Raw genomic sequence first — 17,500 nt, forward strand, 5'->3', positions numbered from 1 at the left:
CTTTAAAGATGAGCTGATGAATGAGGCACTTCAGTCGCCCCAGGATTTGCCGCTCAGAATGCGAAGAACAACAACAACAACAAGATGGCTGTATCATCATCTAAGTGATCGTTTACGGCAGCATGTGGAGGACCAGGAGGAGATGAAAGAGAAGCATACATTACAGAACACCGAATGCCTCTTTCAACTTGTATAGACTTCTATACAACCAGAGGAGCCGCCCCCTGGTGGTCAGGAGAGAGAATGCAGCTTTAACACATGAAGCGTAGACTTCTATACAACCAGAGGAGCCCCCTGGTGGTCAGGAGAGAGAATGCAGCTTCAACACATGAAGCATAAACTTCTATACAACCAGAGGAGCCCCCTGGTGGTCAGGAGAGAGAATGCAGCTTCAACACATGAAGCATAGACTTCTATACAACCAGAGGAGTCGCCCCCTGGTGGTCAGGAGAGAGAATGCAGCTTCAACACATGAAGCATAGACTTCTATACAACCAGAGGAGCCGCCTCCCTTCCACCTGCATCCTCGAGGGCTCAAGAGGAGTTTTGCATTCCCGGATGTTTCAGTGCTTGCTGAACATGATTTGCATGAGAACCAAACATGGAGCTTCAGAGGCTGCGAGGACCCGAGGACACGAGGCTGTGAGGAAACGAGGCTGTGAGGAAACGAGGCCCTGAGGACACGAGGCTGTGAGGAAACGAGGCTGCGAGGACCCGAGGCTGCGAGGAAACGAGGCCCTGAGGACACGAGGCTGCGAGGACCCGAGGCTGTGAGGAAACGAGGCCCTGAGGACACGAGGCTGTGAGGAAACGAGGCTGCAAGGAAACGAGGCCCTGAGGACACGAGGCTGCGAGGACACAAGGCTGTGAGGACACGAGGCTGTGAGGAAACGAGGCTGCGAGGACCCGAGGCTGTGAGGACACGAGGCTGTGAGGACACGAGGCTGTGAGGACACGAGGCTGTGAGGACACGAGGCTGCAAGGACACGAGGCTGCGAGGACACGAGGCCCTGAGGACACGAGGCTGCGAGGACACAAGGCTGTGAGGACACGAGGCTGTGAGGACCCGAGGCTGCAAGGACACGAGGCTGCGAGGACACGAGGCCCTGAGGACACGAGGCTGCGAGGACACGAGGCTGTGAGGACACGAGGCTGTGAGGACACGAGGCTGTGAGGACACGAGGTTGCGAGGACACGAGGCTGTGAGGACACGAGGCTGTGAGGACACGAGGCCCTGAGGACACGAGGCTGTGAGGACACGAGGCTGTGAGGACACAAGGCTGTGAGGACACGAGGCTGCAAGGACACGAGGCTGCGAGGACACGAGGCCCTGAGGACACGAGGCTGCGAGGACACGAGGCTGCGAGGACACGAGGCTGTGAGGACACGAGACCCTGAGGACACGAGGCTGCGAGGACACGAGGCCCTGAGGACACGAGGCCGTGAGGACACGAGGCCCTGAGGACACGAGGCTGCGAGGACACAAGGCTGTGAGGACACGAGGCTGCAAGGACACGAGGCTGCGAGGTCACGAGGCCCTGAGGACACGAGGCTGCGAGGACACGAGGCTGCGAGGACACGAGGCTGCGAGGACACGAGGCTGTGAGGACACGAGACCCTGAGGACACGAGGCTGCGAGGACACGAGGCTGTGAGGACACGAGGCCCTGAGGACACGAGGCTGTGAGGACACGAGGCCCTGAGGACACGAGGCTGTGAGGACACAAGGCTGTGAGGATACGAGGCTGTGAGGACACGAGGCTGTGAGGACACGAGGCTGTGAGGACACGAGGCTGCGAGGACACGAGGCTGCGAGGACACGAGGCTGTGAGGACACGAGGCCCTGAGGACACGAGGCTGTGAGGACACGAGGCTGTGAGGAAACGAGGCTGTGAGGACACAAGGCTGTGAGGACACGAGGCTGTGAGGACACGAGGCCCTGAGGACCCGAGGCCGTGAGGACACGAGGCTGTGAGGACACGAGGCCCTGAGGACACGAGGCCGTGAGGACATGAGGCTGTGAGGACGCGAGGCTGTGAGGAAACGAGGCTGTGAGGACACAAGGCTGTGAGGAAACGAGGCTGTGAGGACACGAGGCTGTGAGGACACGAGGCTGTGAGGACACGAGGCCCTGAGGACACGAGGCTGTGAGGACACGAGGCTGTGAGGACACGAGGCCCTGAGGACACGAGGCTGTGAGGACACGAGGCTGTGAGGACCCGAGGCCCTGAGGACACGAGGCTGCGAGGACACAAGGCTGTGAGGACACGAGGCTGTGAGGACACGAGACCCTGAGAACACGAGGCTGCGAGGACACGAGGCTGTGAGGACACGAGGCCCTGAGGACACGAGGCCCTGAGGACACGAGGCTGTGAGGACACAAGGCTGTGAGGATACGAGGCTGTGAGGACACGAGGCTGTGAGGACACGAGGCTGCGAGGACACGAGGCTGTGAGGACACGAGGCCCTGAGGACACGAGGCCGTGAGGACACGAGGCTGTGAGGATGCGAGGCTGTGAGGAAACGAGGCTGTGAGGACACAAGGCTGTGAGGACACGAGGCTGTGAGGACACGAGGCCCTGAGGACCCGAGGCCGTGAGGACACGAGGCTGTGAGGACACGAGGCCCTGAGGACACGAGGCCGTGAGGACACGAGGCTGTGAGGACGCGAGGCTGTGAGGAAACGAGGCTGTGAGGACACAAGGCTGTGAGGAAACGAGGCTGCGAGGACACAAGGCTGTGAGGACACGAGGCTGTGAGGACACGAGGCCCTGAGGACACGAGGCTGCGAGGACACGAGGCCGTGAGGACACGAGGCCCTGAGGACACGAGGCTGTGAGGACACGAGGCTGTGAGGACACGAGGCTGTGAGGAAACGAGGCTGTGAGGACACGAGGCTGTGAGGACACGAGGCTGTGAGGACACGAGGCCCTGAGGACACGAGGCTGTGAGGACACGAGGCCCTGAGGACACGAGGCTGTGAGGACACGAGGCCCTGAGGACACGAGGCTGTGAGGACACGAGGCTGTGAGGACCCGAGGCCCTGAGGACACGAGGCTGCGAGGACCCGAGGCTGTGAGGACACGAGGCTGTGAGGACACGAGGCTGTGAGGACACGAGGCTGCGAGGACACGAGGCTGTGAGGACACGAGGATGTGAGGACACGAGGCTGTGAGGACCCGAGGCCCTGAGGACACGAGGCTGCGAGGACACGAGGCTGTGAGGACACGAGGCTGCGAGGACACGAGGCTGTGAGGACACGAGGCTGTGAGGACACGAGGCTGAGGACACGAGGCTGTGAGGACCCGAGGCTGTGAGAACACGAGGCTGTGAGGACACGAGGCTGTGAGGACACAAGGCTGCGAGGACACGAGGCTGTGAGGACACGAGGCTGTGAGGACACGAGGCTGAGGACACGAGGCTGTGAGGACACGAGGCTGTGAGTACACGAGGCTGTGAGGACACGAGGCTGTGAGGACACGAGGCTGTGAGGACCCTGAAGCGCTGCGTATCGACACAAAGGTCCGACATAAATTGACTTTTTCTTTTTTTACGCATTGAAAATGGAAGACCACTTCCCAGACAGAGACAAGATCTTCATCTCTGCCTGTTTCTACACGGCCAAGAAGGGAGGAGGAGGATGAGGAGAGGAGGAGGAGGAGGAGAGGAGGAGGAGGAGGAGGAGGAGTTCTACAGGCTGAAGAAGATCCTGTGTGACCTCAGGAAGGTCATCAACGCCGAGAGTGAGGATGAGGAGGCTTCGGTGAGCTGAGGAACTCTTTGAAGAGGAAGAGCTGAGCCAGCGGCGTCATCGAACAGGAACTTCTCCTGCAGGACGAAGGGCAGGAAGCACTTCCTGGAAGCACTTCCTGTCCTGATTGGTGCTGCAATTATGTTGATGTGTGTTAAAATTGTTGTGCGAATTAGAAAGTGAATGTTTCCTCAAAATATAATCTCTCTCTCTCGCTCTCTCTCTCTCAGTAAGCCCCTCCCCCTCCCAGTAAAAGACAACCACAGAGCAGGTGAGAGAGAGAAAGAGGGCGAGACGCCTCCAGAGTATTAACAAGAGCCAGAGGGGCAGACAGCCTGACATCTGATACCCTCCATCACACACACACACACACACACACAGAGACACACACACAGACACACAAACACACAGACACACACACAAACACAGAGACACACACACAGACACACACAGACACACACAAAGACAGACACAAAGACACACAAACACACACACACACACAGACACACACACACAAACAGAGACACACAAACACAGACACACACACAAACAGACACACACACACACAGAGACACACACACACACAAACACAGACACACACACACAAACACAGACACACACACACAAACACAGACCCACACAAACACAAAAACACAGACACACACAGCCAAACATCTGACCTGAGACAATTTTAACAGACAGCGAACAAGAGGGCGGGGCTTATGAGAGGCGGGGGTTAGGAGAGGGGGGGCATAGGAGAGGCGGGGCTTATGAGAGGCTGGGCTTAGGAGAGGCGGGGCTTATCGGGCGACCTCTCAGCCAATTAGCGGAGCAGCATTGATTGAGGCTCGTCTACCGAGTAGGACCTAAATACACTGGACCACCGGTCTGTAGACTGGTCTGGGGTCTGGTCTGTAGACTGGTCTGGGGTCTGGTCTGTGGTCTGGTCTGTGGTCTGGTCTGTGGTCTGGTCTGTGGTCTGGTCTGGGGTCTGGTCTGTGGTCTGGTCTGGGGTCTGGTCTGTGGTCTGTGGTCTGGGGTCTGGTCTGTGGTCTGGTCTGGGGTCTGTGGTCTGGGGTCTGGTCTGGGGTCTGGTCTGGGGTCTGGTCTGTGGTCTGGGGTCTGGTCTGGGGTCTGGTCTGGGGTCTGGTCTGTGGTCTGGTCTGTGGTCTGGTCTGTCGACTGGTCTGTGGGCTGTAGACTGGTATGTAGACTGGTCTAGACACACACATACACACACACAGACAGATACACAAAGACACACACACACACACAGACACACACACACACACACAACACAACCGAGTCCCAGCCGCTGTTCTCCTGCTGCTCCCCCGGCTCTCGCCTTTCAATAGGGGGGAGAAGAATGGAGGGAGGAGGAGGAGGAGGAGGGATGGGTTTGGGGGGGGGGGGGCAGGAGAAGTCTGAAGCGCCACTTCAAAATCTTAAAAAAGTGGGAGGGAGTTTTCAATACAGAGAGTAATGCTGAGAGGAGATAACGTACACACACACACACAAATATACACACACACACGCACACACACGCACACACAACATGGTTCATTGATTCTCACTGTCTCTCTTTTCAAATAATAAATCCACCTGCCTCTGTGTGTCTATCTCTCTGATCCCAGAAACCAGGAGGCTTCCTCCTCCTCCTCCTCCTCCTCCTCCTTTAGTCCACAGGAATATTCAAAGGAGGATCAATACATCCGAGCGGCCATCAGCGGCTCTGAGCTCCTTCTTGCAGCTGCAGCAGCAAATTAGAGGTCCAGCCGGCTTAGAGGCTGAAGCATTGTGAGCTGTTCACACTCCAGTTCCTGTCTGGGGCCAATGGCTGCAGCCCCCCCCCCTCATAGCCCCGCCCACTCTCCCTCCCTCCCTCCCTTCCTCTCTCTTCTCCTATCTAAGCCATAAATATAGACGCTTGACATTACCCAACACATGCTGCCTCCTGATAAACAGGCGGGGAAGACCTTCTCCCGGGGGGAGGAAGGATAGCAGGACGAGGGCGTAGGAAGGAGGATGTAGGAAGTAGAATGTAGGAGGAGACGGGAGGAGGGTACAAGGGAGTAAAAGAGGGAACGAGGATGTGATGAGGAGGGTTTTTTGGTTTAGTATCAGAAAAAAGGAGTGGACGTAGTGACCCGTTGGTTTGGGACTGGAGCATTTTGGGCTTTTCATAGACTTCTATACAACCAGAGGACTCGCCCCCTGGTGGTCAGGCGAGAGAATGCAGCGTTAACACATGAAGCATAGACTTCTATACAACCAGAGGAGTCGCCCCCTGGTGGTCAGGAGAGAGAATGCAGCTTTAACACATGAAGCGTAGACTTCTATACAACCAGAGGAGTCGCCCCCTGGTGGTCAGGAGAGAGAATGCAGCTTTAACACATAAAGGAAATATACTTATATACAACCAGATGAGTCGCCCCCTGGTGGCCAGGCGGGAGAATGCAGCGTTAACACATGAAGCATAGGCTTCTATACAACCAGAGGGGTTGCCCCCTGCTGGTCGGCAGAGAGAATGCACGTTTTTTGTTTTTTTTAAACAAACATAATAATAATTAGAAGGAGAAGAAGAAAGAAAGACAGATGCATGTGTACATGTGTATATGTGTGTTTGTGTGCATTTATGAATTAACTAATAAATAAGAGTGGTGTCATGTTTGTAAAAATATAGTGAATGATGACCAGATGTCGTGGTGTTCTATTGTATTGTCAATGATAGATGAGGTGAGTTGTTCCATTGAAATATATTCTGACATTAAATTTTTCCAGTGTGAGATATGTGTGTTATTCCTTGATTTCCAGTTCACGAGGATTGTTTTCTTGGCGATAGTTAGGGCCACGAGAAGTATTTTGCAGTTTGTTTTGCTCAGGTTTATAGATGAGATGTCTCCCAGTAAACAGAGTGATGGGGATAATGGGATGAGGCAGCCCAGGAAAACAGACAGTGACTCAGTTATTTGTTTCCAAAAGTGTTGAACTGGTGTGCAGTGCCAGGTGGCGTGAATGTAACTATCCTGAGTATTTTGCATGCAATGTGGACAGATATCTGTAGTGAAACCCATTTTAAACATTTTGTGCCCAGTGTAGTGAATTCTGTGAAGTATTTTATATTGTATTAGTTGTAAATTTGTATTTTTGGTCATAAAATATATATGCACGTTTAAGTCACTTCCTTCAGTCCTCAGGATTGGAGGTCGCCGCCAGGCTGGATTTGTTTACTACACTTTGACTTTAATTCATTTAGGACTTTGAGAGATTAGGAGCCCGGCTTCCACCCGGCCGCGCAGGCCTGCACCTGCGTGGACGTGGGCCACTGGCCAGGCATCCTGACCACAAACACCCCTCCACCCCCCCTCCCCCACCGGAGCTGCCCTGAGGGGACGAGGACCTGCAGAGTTCAGCTTGGATTCACACGGTCCGATCTCAGCAACAAGCCCGACTCACTGACAGAACCTCCTGGTTCAATATTCAAGGTTATATTTTGCCATGTGTGCCCCTAGATCAACAGTAAACACATTATAAACTAGAATGGGCACTCGGTAGAGCGCATACCTTCGCATATCACAAGATTGGGCATTGAATTATGAACATTTTGGCATTAGTTGCATGCCAATTGGACAAAAATGTATCGTGCTATGGTATCGTGCCATGACCTTGACCTTGACCTTTGACCCGATTGATCCCAAAATCTAATCAAATGGTCCCCGGATAATAACCAATCATCCCACCAAATTTCATGCGATTCGGTTCAATACTTTTTGAGTTCTGCGAAAGATTTTGACCTGTTCATGACCTTTGACCTTTGACCCGATCGATCCCAAAATCTCATCAACTGGTCCCCGGATAATAAACAATCATCCCACCAAATTTCATGCGATTCGGTTCAATACTTTTTGAGTTTTGCGAATAACACGCATACAAATAAATAAATAAATAAATAAATACACGGCGATCAAAACATAACCTTCCGGCATTTTCAATGCGAAGGTAATAACACTATAATAAGAAAGAAAAAATACAAAAGAATACACAGCTAATGTGTACAGTTATGGATACATATTTAAATGACAGCTAGTAATAATATGTCACATGTTGCATATGATAAGTGTGGTGAGGTTGTGTTGGGTTATTACACATATTTCAGTAGTTTTGTAATGCATCCTTTTGCAATGTCAGAGAAGCTTCATGCAGAATTTACAGGTGTGACGCTCCACCAGATTTAGCCGATACCGGAATGTGAATATCGCCTTTTTGCAGTTTAATAATTGGTCAACGCTTCCAGGTATCATTTCACGGTGTTCTGTATTCCACTTTCTCTTAATAGAAAGAGAAAATCGAAAGCAAAAAGGAATATGGAATTTCAGCCAGCAGATTAGCCTAGTTTAGCATAATGACAGGAACCAGAGGGAAATGGCGAGCATGGCTGCCTACCCTTAAACCTTGAAAGCACATATCCTCCCTGGGTTAATCTGAGGAGTGACGACAATGCTTAACGAGCAGCAAACAGATGTAACGCATTGAGCCGTTTCCCCTTCGCTTCCTGTCGTTATGCTAAGCTAACCGCCTGCTAGCTTTAGCTTCACACTTAGCATCATGACACGTGTGTGGTATCAATATTCTCGTCTAACGGTAACCCGTAACCCCATAAACCCGAAACCCCATAAACCCGTAACCCTATAACCCGTAACCCCATAAACCTGTAACCCCATAAACCCGTAACCCTATAACCCGTAACCCCATAAACCCGTAACCCTATAACCCGTAACCCCATAAACCCAGAACCCTATAAACCCGTAACCCTATAACCCGTAAACCCATAAACCCGTAACCCTATAACCCGTAACCCCATAAACCCGTAACCCCATAAACCCGTAACCCTATAACCCGTAACCCCATAAACCCATAACCCCATAAACCCATAACCCCATAAACCCGTAACCCTATAACCCGTAACCCCATAAACCCGTAACCCTATAAACCCGTAACCCCATAAACCCATAACCCCATAAACCCGTAACCCTATAACCCGTAACCCCATAAACCCATAACCCCATAAACCCGTAACCCTATAACCCGTAACCCCATAAACCCGTAACCCTATAAACCCGTAACCCCATAAACCCGTAACCCCATAAACCCGTAACCCTATAACCCGTAACCCCATAAACCCGTAACCCTATAAACCCGTAACCCCATAAACCCGTAACCCCATAACCCGTAACCCCATAAACCCGTAACCCTATAACCCGTAACCCCATAAACCCGTAACCCTATAACCCGTAACCCTATAAACCCGTAACCCCATAAACCCGTAACCCTATAACCCGTAACCCTATAAACCCGTAACCCCATAAACCCAGAACCCTATAACCCGTGAACCCATAAACCCGTAAACCCTGTAACCCTATAACCCGTAACCCTATAAACCCGTAACCCCATAAACCCGTAACCCTATAACCCGTAACCCTATAAACCCGTAACCCCATAAACCCGTAACCCTATAACCCGTAACCCTATAAACCCGTAACCCCATAAACCCGTAACCCTATAACCCGTAACCCTATAAACCGTAACCCCATAAACCCGTAACCCTATAACCCGTAACCCTATAAACCCGTAACCCCATAAACCCGTAACCCTATAAACCCGTAACCGGTAACACGTAATCCCGTAACCCTGAGGTAGAGTTACAGATTAACACCAAATAAAACCCTGGGAACAGATTCTTCTGGCGTCATCGCACATGTTGCTCGGAGGCTCCGGGAGCTCCAGCTTGTGTGTGTGTGTGTGTGTGTGTGTGTGTGTGTGTGTGTGTGTGTCGGCACTGCCGAACCGTCATGAGCCCCTCGCTCACACACACGGATCAGTGATGTAGTACGACGCCATCGCAACAGAGCATCTTTGTTCGGCTCGATTCCTTTTCCTCGATCCCCGACCAGGGTCATCATCATCATCATCATCATCATCATCGTCATCATCAGCACCATCATCGTCACCACCATCTTCATCATCATCATCATCATCATCATCACCATCATCATCACCATCATCACCATCATCATCACCATCTTCATAATCACCATCATCAGCACCATCTTCATCATCATCATCACCATCATCATCACCTCCATGACCGCAGATAGAATAGACGTGCTCGTCGTCCGTCTGAACACAACGTGAAGCCACACCTGCTCTTCAATCAACGATCCCTGAGCTCCATGTCTCTGCTCCACCCCCCAAGACCCCCCCCCCCCACCACCTCCACCCCCCCTCCCCAAGGCCCCCCTACCCCCACCTCCACCTTCACCTCCCCGAAAGCAGAGAGCTTGTGTTGTTGTGACGGTTTCTTCTCGGAGAGCGAGATGTCTTTGAAGAGGAGACAACAAACACAACATGGGAGACCACAGCCTCCACCTCCACAGCCTCCACCTCCAAAGCCTCCACAGCCATCACCTCCAACCCTCCACAGCCTCCACCTCCACAGCCTCCACCTTCACAGCCTCCACCTTCACCTCCAAACCTCCACAGCCTCCACCTTCACTTCCAACCCTCCCCCTCCACAGCCTCCACCTCCAACCCTCCACGTCCAACTCTTCTACGCCACCTGCACCTCCACCCTCCATCACCACCTCCAAACCTCCACCCTCTGGCCCAGGCGGAGGAGGAAGGAGGAAGTCCCGTTTGGCCTGATTTATTTGAATGGCACCAGTTTGTGACTGTGTCTTTAATACGCTAAATATGGCAACACACACACACACACACACACACGCCCGGCCCCCTCAACGTTTTATATATTTTGGTCGCGATGAATAAAAATAAACTACGAGCCGAAACGTACGAAAAAAATAACAAATGCTGGTGTAGAAGCGTCCGGCGAGGCCGCCGGCCGTCTGTAGCGTGAGGCTCCCAGCAGCACCCTGCAATGCAGCGACACACACACACACACACACACACACACACACAATGGCGAGTGCCACGCTCCCCCCCCCCTTTTGTTTGAGCGGCATCTGGACCTGACCTCCATGCATTGGAGGCCGATGACCCCCCCCCCCTCCTCTCTCCTAACCTCCCATTAAAAGCTCGCTCTGCCTCTACAGAACTCCATCCTCCTCCTCCTCCTCACCCTGTCCGTTCTTCACACACAGACCCCCCCCCCCCCCCCAGCTAAGGGGAGCAGCCATCTCTTGTGAAGGAGCTCTGTGTACTCGTGGGCCTCACACAAAGCCTGCAGGGTGAATTAGAAAAACCCAAAGGAGGGAGAGAAAAAAAGCACCCGGGCTACTGGCCATCTGTCCCCCCCCACCTCTCTCACCCCCTCCTCTGTACAACCCCCCCCCCCCTCCACCTCCCCTGATTCCCTTAGCCTATATACAAAGCATCAACCACATACACACAACACGCTCTCGGCCATGCATACATCACGGGCTTCGGGTTGGCGGTGACAGAGGGGTGATGAAAGAGGAAGAGAGAGAGAAGAAGGAGAGAGAGAAGAAGGAGAGAGAGAACACGGTGGCTGCCACTTGCCTTCTGCTGGACGCGGCGTCGGGGAATCGAGCCGTAAATCCGTTTCTTTGTGCGAGCGGCAAACAGAGAAACCCCGTCTCCTCCACCGGCAGTGTGATTCTCCCCGAGATCGGCGGTGGAGTGGAAAAACAAGGAAGCGAGGGAGTGAAGGACAGCGAAGGAGGGGAGGGGAGGGAGATGGAGAGAGAGAGAGAGATGGAGACAGCGGGAGCAGCTAGAGTGTGACAGAGGAAGGCAGCGTGTCACCGCCGAGCCACAGGGACGCCGACACTCACTGGAGAGGAGGAGGAGGGAGGGAGGAGAGGAGGGGAGGAGGGGAGGAGGGAGAGATCAGGTGGGGGAGGGAGGGAGAGAGGGAGGATTGGTTCTCGTCCCCGTCCCCCCCCCCCCTCCCCCTCTCCCCACTGGCTCAAACGCCGGGATAACGCCGAAGATAACCCTGCGTCGCCTTTACGGAGGCAGCAGCTGTAGACGTGAGGAGGGGGAGACGAATCCCACGAGAGAGAGAGGGGAGGGAGAGAGAGAGAGAGACTTCTCTATCAATGGTGACATTTGCCGCACATAATATAACAATGGCCATCTGTAGCGGCGGAGCAATGAAGGAGAGGGGAGGAGAATGGGGTTGACATAGGGGAGAGGGGGAGGGAGGAGGGGAGGGGGGTCCTATACACACACACACACACAGAGAGAGAGAGAGAGAGAGAGAGAGAGAAAAAACACCTCGACCCGTGGTGGAGGGAAAGGCACCTGTTCGAGTCAAACAAGAGGGAGCAACACATGGGTGTGTGTTCGTATGTGTGTGTGTGTGGGGGGGGGAGAGACAAAGGAAACAGAGGGCCGAGAAGTGTGGCTTTTATTTGACTGGCTTTTTTCTTTCTGCCTCGTCATGCAGGAGGAAGATATTTGCATGTGTGTGTGTGTGTGTGTGTGTGAGAGAGAGAGAGAGGGAGAGAGAGAGGGGGAGAGAGAGGGAGAAACAATAAACAGGAGGTGGCAGTGAGAGTAGGTCAACAATAAAAAGGGAGAAAGAGGGGGCCAGAAAGATAGAGAGAGAGAGGAGGGGTGTAAACAGTGTTGTGTGAATCATAATTGTTCTCATTGTCAACAGATTACACACAAATATTAAAGTTTAATGTTTATTTTAAAGTCATTATTCGGCTGTAAACACAAGCAAAAAAAAAAATCATGGAAATAGGCTCCGCCCCCCCGAAAAAAATTGATTATTATTTTTGGGACTTTTGCTTTTTTTTAAACTTTTATATTTCGTGACTTATATTTTGTGGACTTTTATTTGCTTTTGTGACTTTTTGTATTCTTACAGTCTTCGTGTTGACGTTAAGAAAAGAAAAAAATAGAAACGGCGCTTTCCGTTGGCCAATTTACGTTCCGAAGGGGGCGGGGCTTAGCGTCACTCCCAGCACATGCAGCGACTCGCGCCAGAGGTAATGGTTGTTGTGATGAAAGGCTCCTGTTTGCCGTGTAGCTCACATCTCGACCGCGTGTTTCCCTCTTTCTGGGTTCCGGCCCTTTAAAATTAAGCTGTTGTGATTCCTCGTCACAGGTTTTGCCCGCGGTCATTGAACGTCACACGCCGGTTTTATGGACTACGGTTCTGAAGCCTCCGGATGACCTTTTTATTTATTTCACAAGGAAGCCCCGCCCTAAAGCGTACCGTGGGACCGGAACATCATGCTGTATTGAAGACTATATAAACTTCTATACAACCAGAGGAGTCGCCCCCTGGTGGTCAGACAAGAGAATGCAGCTTTAACACATGAAGCATAGACTTCTATACAACCAGAAGAGTCGCCCCCTGGTGGTCAGGAGAGAGAATGCTCCCTGAGGTAAATGAATGTTTCAGAATGTTTATTGTTGACGTCAACAAAGAAGAACGCCTTATTCACCGAGAGACGTGTTCAACACACGAGGCAGAACATCATAACCATCATCAACACCACCATCACCATCATCAACACCACCATCACCATCATCATCATCAACACCACCACCATCATCACCATCATCACCACCATCATCATCGTCACCATCGCCATGGCGTGGCTCTACTCACAGGGCGTGGCGTGGCGGTACAGGTTGGCCCGGATGCTCTCCTGCAGCCGGTGGTCGGCCGAGGCCCGGCGGACCCTCCGGCTCAGGTAGAGCTTCAGGTCCTTGGTGAGGTCGTGACCTGGAGGCAGGAGACGGAGAGTCAACCGCCAGGAAATAATAATGTTATCACTTTCAGGGAAACCAGATTAATAATAACATGTGAAATCATTTGTTGGAACCCAAATAAAGTTACATCAGAAAAAAATAACAAATATTTGGTTTATAAGCCGAAAAGGTGATTCCACGGAGGTAGGATGTAACGTAAACATTTACACAGAAGTACAGGCATTGGACCTCAACATGTATTTATATATATATATATGTATATATATATGAATACATATGTATATATACATATTTATATATATAAATATACATATAAATACATATATAAATAAATATACATATAAATACATATATAAATAAATATACATATAAATGCATATATATAAATATACATATAAATACATATAGAAATAAATATACATATAAATACATATATAAATAAATATACATATAAATACATATATATATATATTTAAATATTCATATAAATACATATATACATGTATAAATATGTATTTTTATTTATAAAGACATATTTAATATTTATATAAAAAACTTGCATTATACAGTTTACAATAGAGAACCATGCCATCACTGCTCACCTGTCTAACCATTTATTAGCAATATATACATATGTTTATATATTTATTAGGGCTGTGAAACGATTACAATTTTTAATAGGGTTAATCACAGGTTTTTGTGGATTAATCATGATTAATCACATATTACCGATATTCTCGGTATATTTTGTGAGAACATAGAGATTTATGACAAAAGACGGATATATACATTTATACATTCTTATCTACAATGGTGCTGCAACTCAGCAGTTATTTAGCAGTTTTCTTCCATATGGAACATTAATACATCTTCAATTCAATTCAATTCAGTTTATTTGTATAGCCCAATTTCACAAATTACAAATTTGTCTCAGAGTGCTTTACAATCTGTACACATAGACATCCCTGCCCCAAAACCTCACATCGGACCAGGAAAAACTCCCAAATAACCCTTCAGGGGGAAAAAAAGGGAAGAAACCTTCAGGAGAAAACAGAGGAGGATCCCTCTCCAGGATGGACAGATGCAATAGATGTAATGTGACCAGAAGGACATCCTAAACAGAATGTTTAACCCTCCTGTTACCTTTCGGGTCAATTTGACCCCATTCAATGTTTAATGTCGGTGTTCTTTGGGGTCAATTTGACCCCAGGCTGTTTTTCACTGTGTCAAACATATAAGAAATATCAACTTTTTTGTTTATTTAAAGGGCTATTTAGGTAGTCAACAAACAAACATAAAGTACCTCACACTTAAACTTGGGAAGCAATATTAATTCTAATAATTTTCTTGAGGTTTTAATTGCTGGGGTCAAATTGACCCCGAGGGTAAAATATGTTAGTAAATGTAAAGGTAACAGGAGGGTTAAACAGAACATTTTTCTCTTGTTTGTCAACCATTAACTCCACCATGATACAATCTAAAGGCCTCTAGTCTTCCTCTAGCAGCTGCTGAGGCAAACTGACTGTGTGGGTTTTCTTCATGAACTGGGCCGTGATGAAAGGGACGGCGGGGACACCGCTGCAAAGCTGAAACCTCACCGGCCCGGACAGGTGGACAGATTGACAAGTGACTTTTGCTCGGTCCCGATGCGCGCACGGAGCTCTGTGGCGCAGGACGGAGATCGATAAGTGTTAACGCAACGCGAAGAGACAGAAATGACATGCTGCTGTGGAGATACGATCAACAACAGACGTTTAGTTTAATAAAAGAACAAAGACGTGCTCTAGTGAACATGTCAGGGGGCGGGCCAATCTCTTTAATGTCATGCGATCTACCGACACTACGCCGCGATCGACTGGCAGGTCGCGATCGACGTGTTGAGACCCTGATCGACAGGAAGTAAAAGTCGTAACAAGGTTTCCGGAGGTGAACCTGCGGAAGGATCATTACCGATGAACAGACCATCTGCATGAGAGCGGACAGAGTTCAGATTGAAGTGGTGGATTGGAAGCTCATTTTGCAAGTGACTTTCTTTCGTCCCGACGACCAACAACAGACGGATTGGAAGCTCTTTCTGCGCATGCGTTAAATGCGTAAAAAAAAAAAAACTAGTTAAACCTGTAATTGAATTAACTGAGTTAACGCGTTATTTTTCACAGCACTAATATTTATATAAATATACATATAATTACACATATATACGTATTTATATATAAATACATATTTATTTATATACACATATTTATATATATACATATAAATATGTCTATAGATGTATATATATTTATATATAAATACATATTTATCTATAATTATATATATAAAATATATATATGTCCGGTGATCCCCAAAGTCCTTCTGCTTCTTCTTCTGGGAGCGAGCAAGTTCTCCGTAAAATTTTAGGAAGATCCGTCAAACATAGTTTGAGACATGTCACTCTGAAGCCTGAACTGGACGTCATCCAGTCACCGGGCGGCTCCATTCAGAGAGCCGGGGGCGGGTAATTGATGAAAAAGGGTCTCTGATTGGCTGGACTTCCCAGGCCCACTCAGCGTCAGCCAATCAGAGGAGCTTAACGCCGCTGGCTCGACTTCGAGCGCTCACAATGGGGCCAGATGGCCGGAGCCGTCTCTCACGCCGGGGCCTCGTTTAGGCCCGCTTAACCGTCTCCAGATATACCATCCGTGTCTGGGAGAGCTGGCGAGCGAGGGGGGGGGGGGGGGGCGTGGCTCCTGGGGACCCCCCACCACAGCAGAGGAGTTTCTCTCGGCTCGGTCGACGCTACATAAACGCACAGGTGAGATCGCGTGCTGTAAAGTCACGGGGGAGAAGGGACACGCAGGTTACACTTGAAGGTGTTGTGGGCGTGGCTTCTCGTCGGCCCCGCCCACACCTCCCTCACACAGCGTAGGACGCCGCCCACTTCTTCATCCATTGACAGGCCTCCACCCCCCGGTGGGCCCCTCATGCATTTTACTTTTTCATGAAACATTTTTATTTGCTGACATCAAAAAACAAACGGATATATTCTTATATAATATAATATAATCGTATATAATATAATATAATCGTATATAATCTTATCTAATATAATCTTATATAATCTTATACAATATAATATAATCTTATATAATATAATATAATCTTTCTCTCCTTCAGAGAATAAAGAGATACAGAAACCACTTAAAAAAATAAATAACAGCATCACGAAACGGGTCTGTGTGTCTTTGTGTGTGTGTGTGTGTGTGTGTCTATGTGTGTGTGTGTGTCTATGTGTGTGTGCGTGTCTGTGTGTGTGTGGGGGTTGTCTTTGTGTTTGCGTGTGTGTTTCTATGTGTGTGTGTATGCATATGTGTGTGTCTGTATCTGTGTGTGTGTGTGTGTCTCTGTGTGTGTGTATCTCTGTCTGTGTGTGCCTGTGTATTTGCGTGTCTGTGTGTGTATCTGTGTGTATGTGTGTATCTCTGTCTGTGTGTGCCTGTGTATTTGCGTGTCTGTGTGTGTCTGTGTGTGTATCTGTGTGTATGTCTAGGTGTGTGTGTGTCTATGTATCTGTGTGTGTGTGTCTGTGTCTGTGTGTATCTGAGTGTGTGTGTCTGTGTGTGTCTGTGTATCTGTGTGTGTGTCTGTGTGTGTGTGTATCTGTGTGTGTGTGTGTGTGTGTGTGTATCTGTGTGTGTGTCTGTGACGGTCTTCCGGACTCCCCGGTACCCGTCCCTTTGGTTTTGGGAGCCTCCAGTTCGGCACTACGGCCGTCGCCATCTTGGTTTCTTCCTGTAAGCAGAAGCGGCGCGACGGGGACAGAGGGTCGGACCGGAGAGCGAAGAGGAGCAAAGAGGAGCGAAGAGGAGCGAAGAGGAGCGAAGAGGAGCGATCGTCTCACTGAACCCGACGGGCTGGAAGGGAGGCAGGAAGTGCTCGCCGCCCGACAGGAAGTGCTGCGCGCAAGTCGAGGACAAGCTCAGAATACAGTTTGTTTAAAGCAGAGCGCGGTCCCCCCCCCCCCCCCCCGGTGGCATCACCATCCGTCAGTTTACCC

At 50.1% G+C, this 17,500-nt stretch overlaps 1 protein-coding gene across 1 annotated transcript in view; it reads right to left on the reverse strand.

Moving 5' to 3' along the window:
- Positions 1 to 17,500, reverse strand: part of LOC130199905 (membrane-associated guanylate kinase, WW and PDZ domain-containing protein 1-like) — a 57,996-nt gene that overhangs the window by 29,104 nt on the left and 11,392 nt on the right. The window contains 1 exon segment of the mRNA XM_056423757.1: positions 13,358 to 13,474. Coding sequence (XP_056279732.1) covers positions 13,358 to 13,474 — 117 coding nt within the window.

The sequence above is a fragment of the Pseudoliparis swirei genome, chromosome 9, assembly GCF_029220125.1.
Source record: "Pseudoliparis swirei isolate HS2019 ecotype Mariana Trench chromosome 9, NWPU_hadal_v1, whole genome shotgun sequence".
In the NCBI taxonomy this organism is placed as follows: domain Eukaryota; kingdom Metazoa; phylum Chordata; class Actinopteri; order Perciformes; family Liparidae; genus Pseudoliparis; species Pseudoliparis swirei.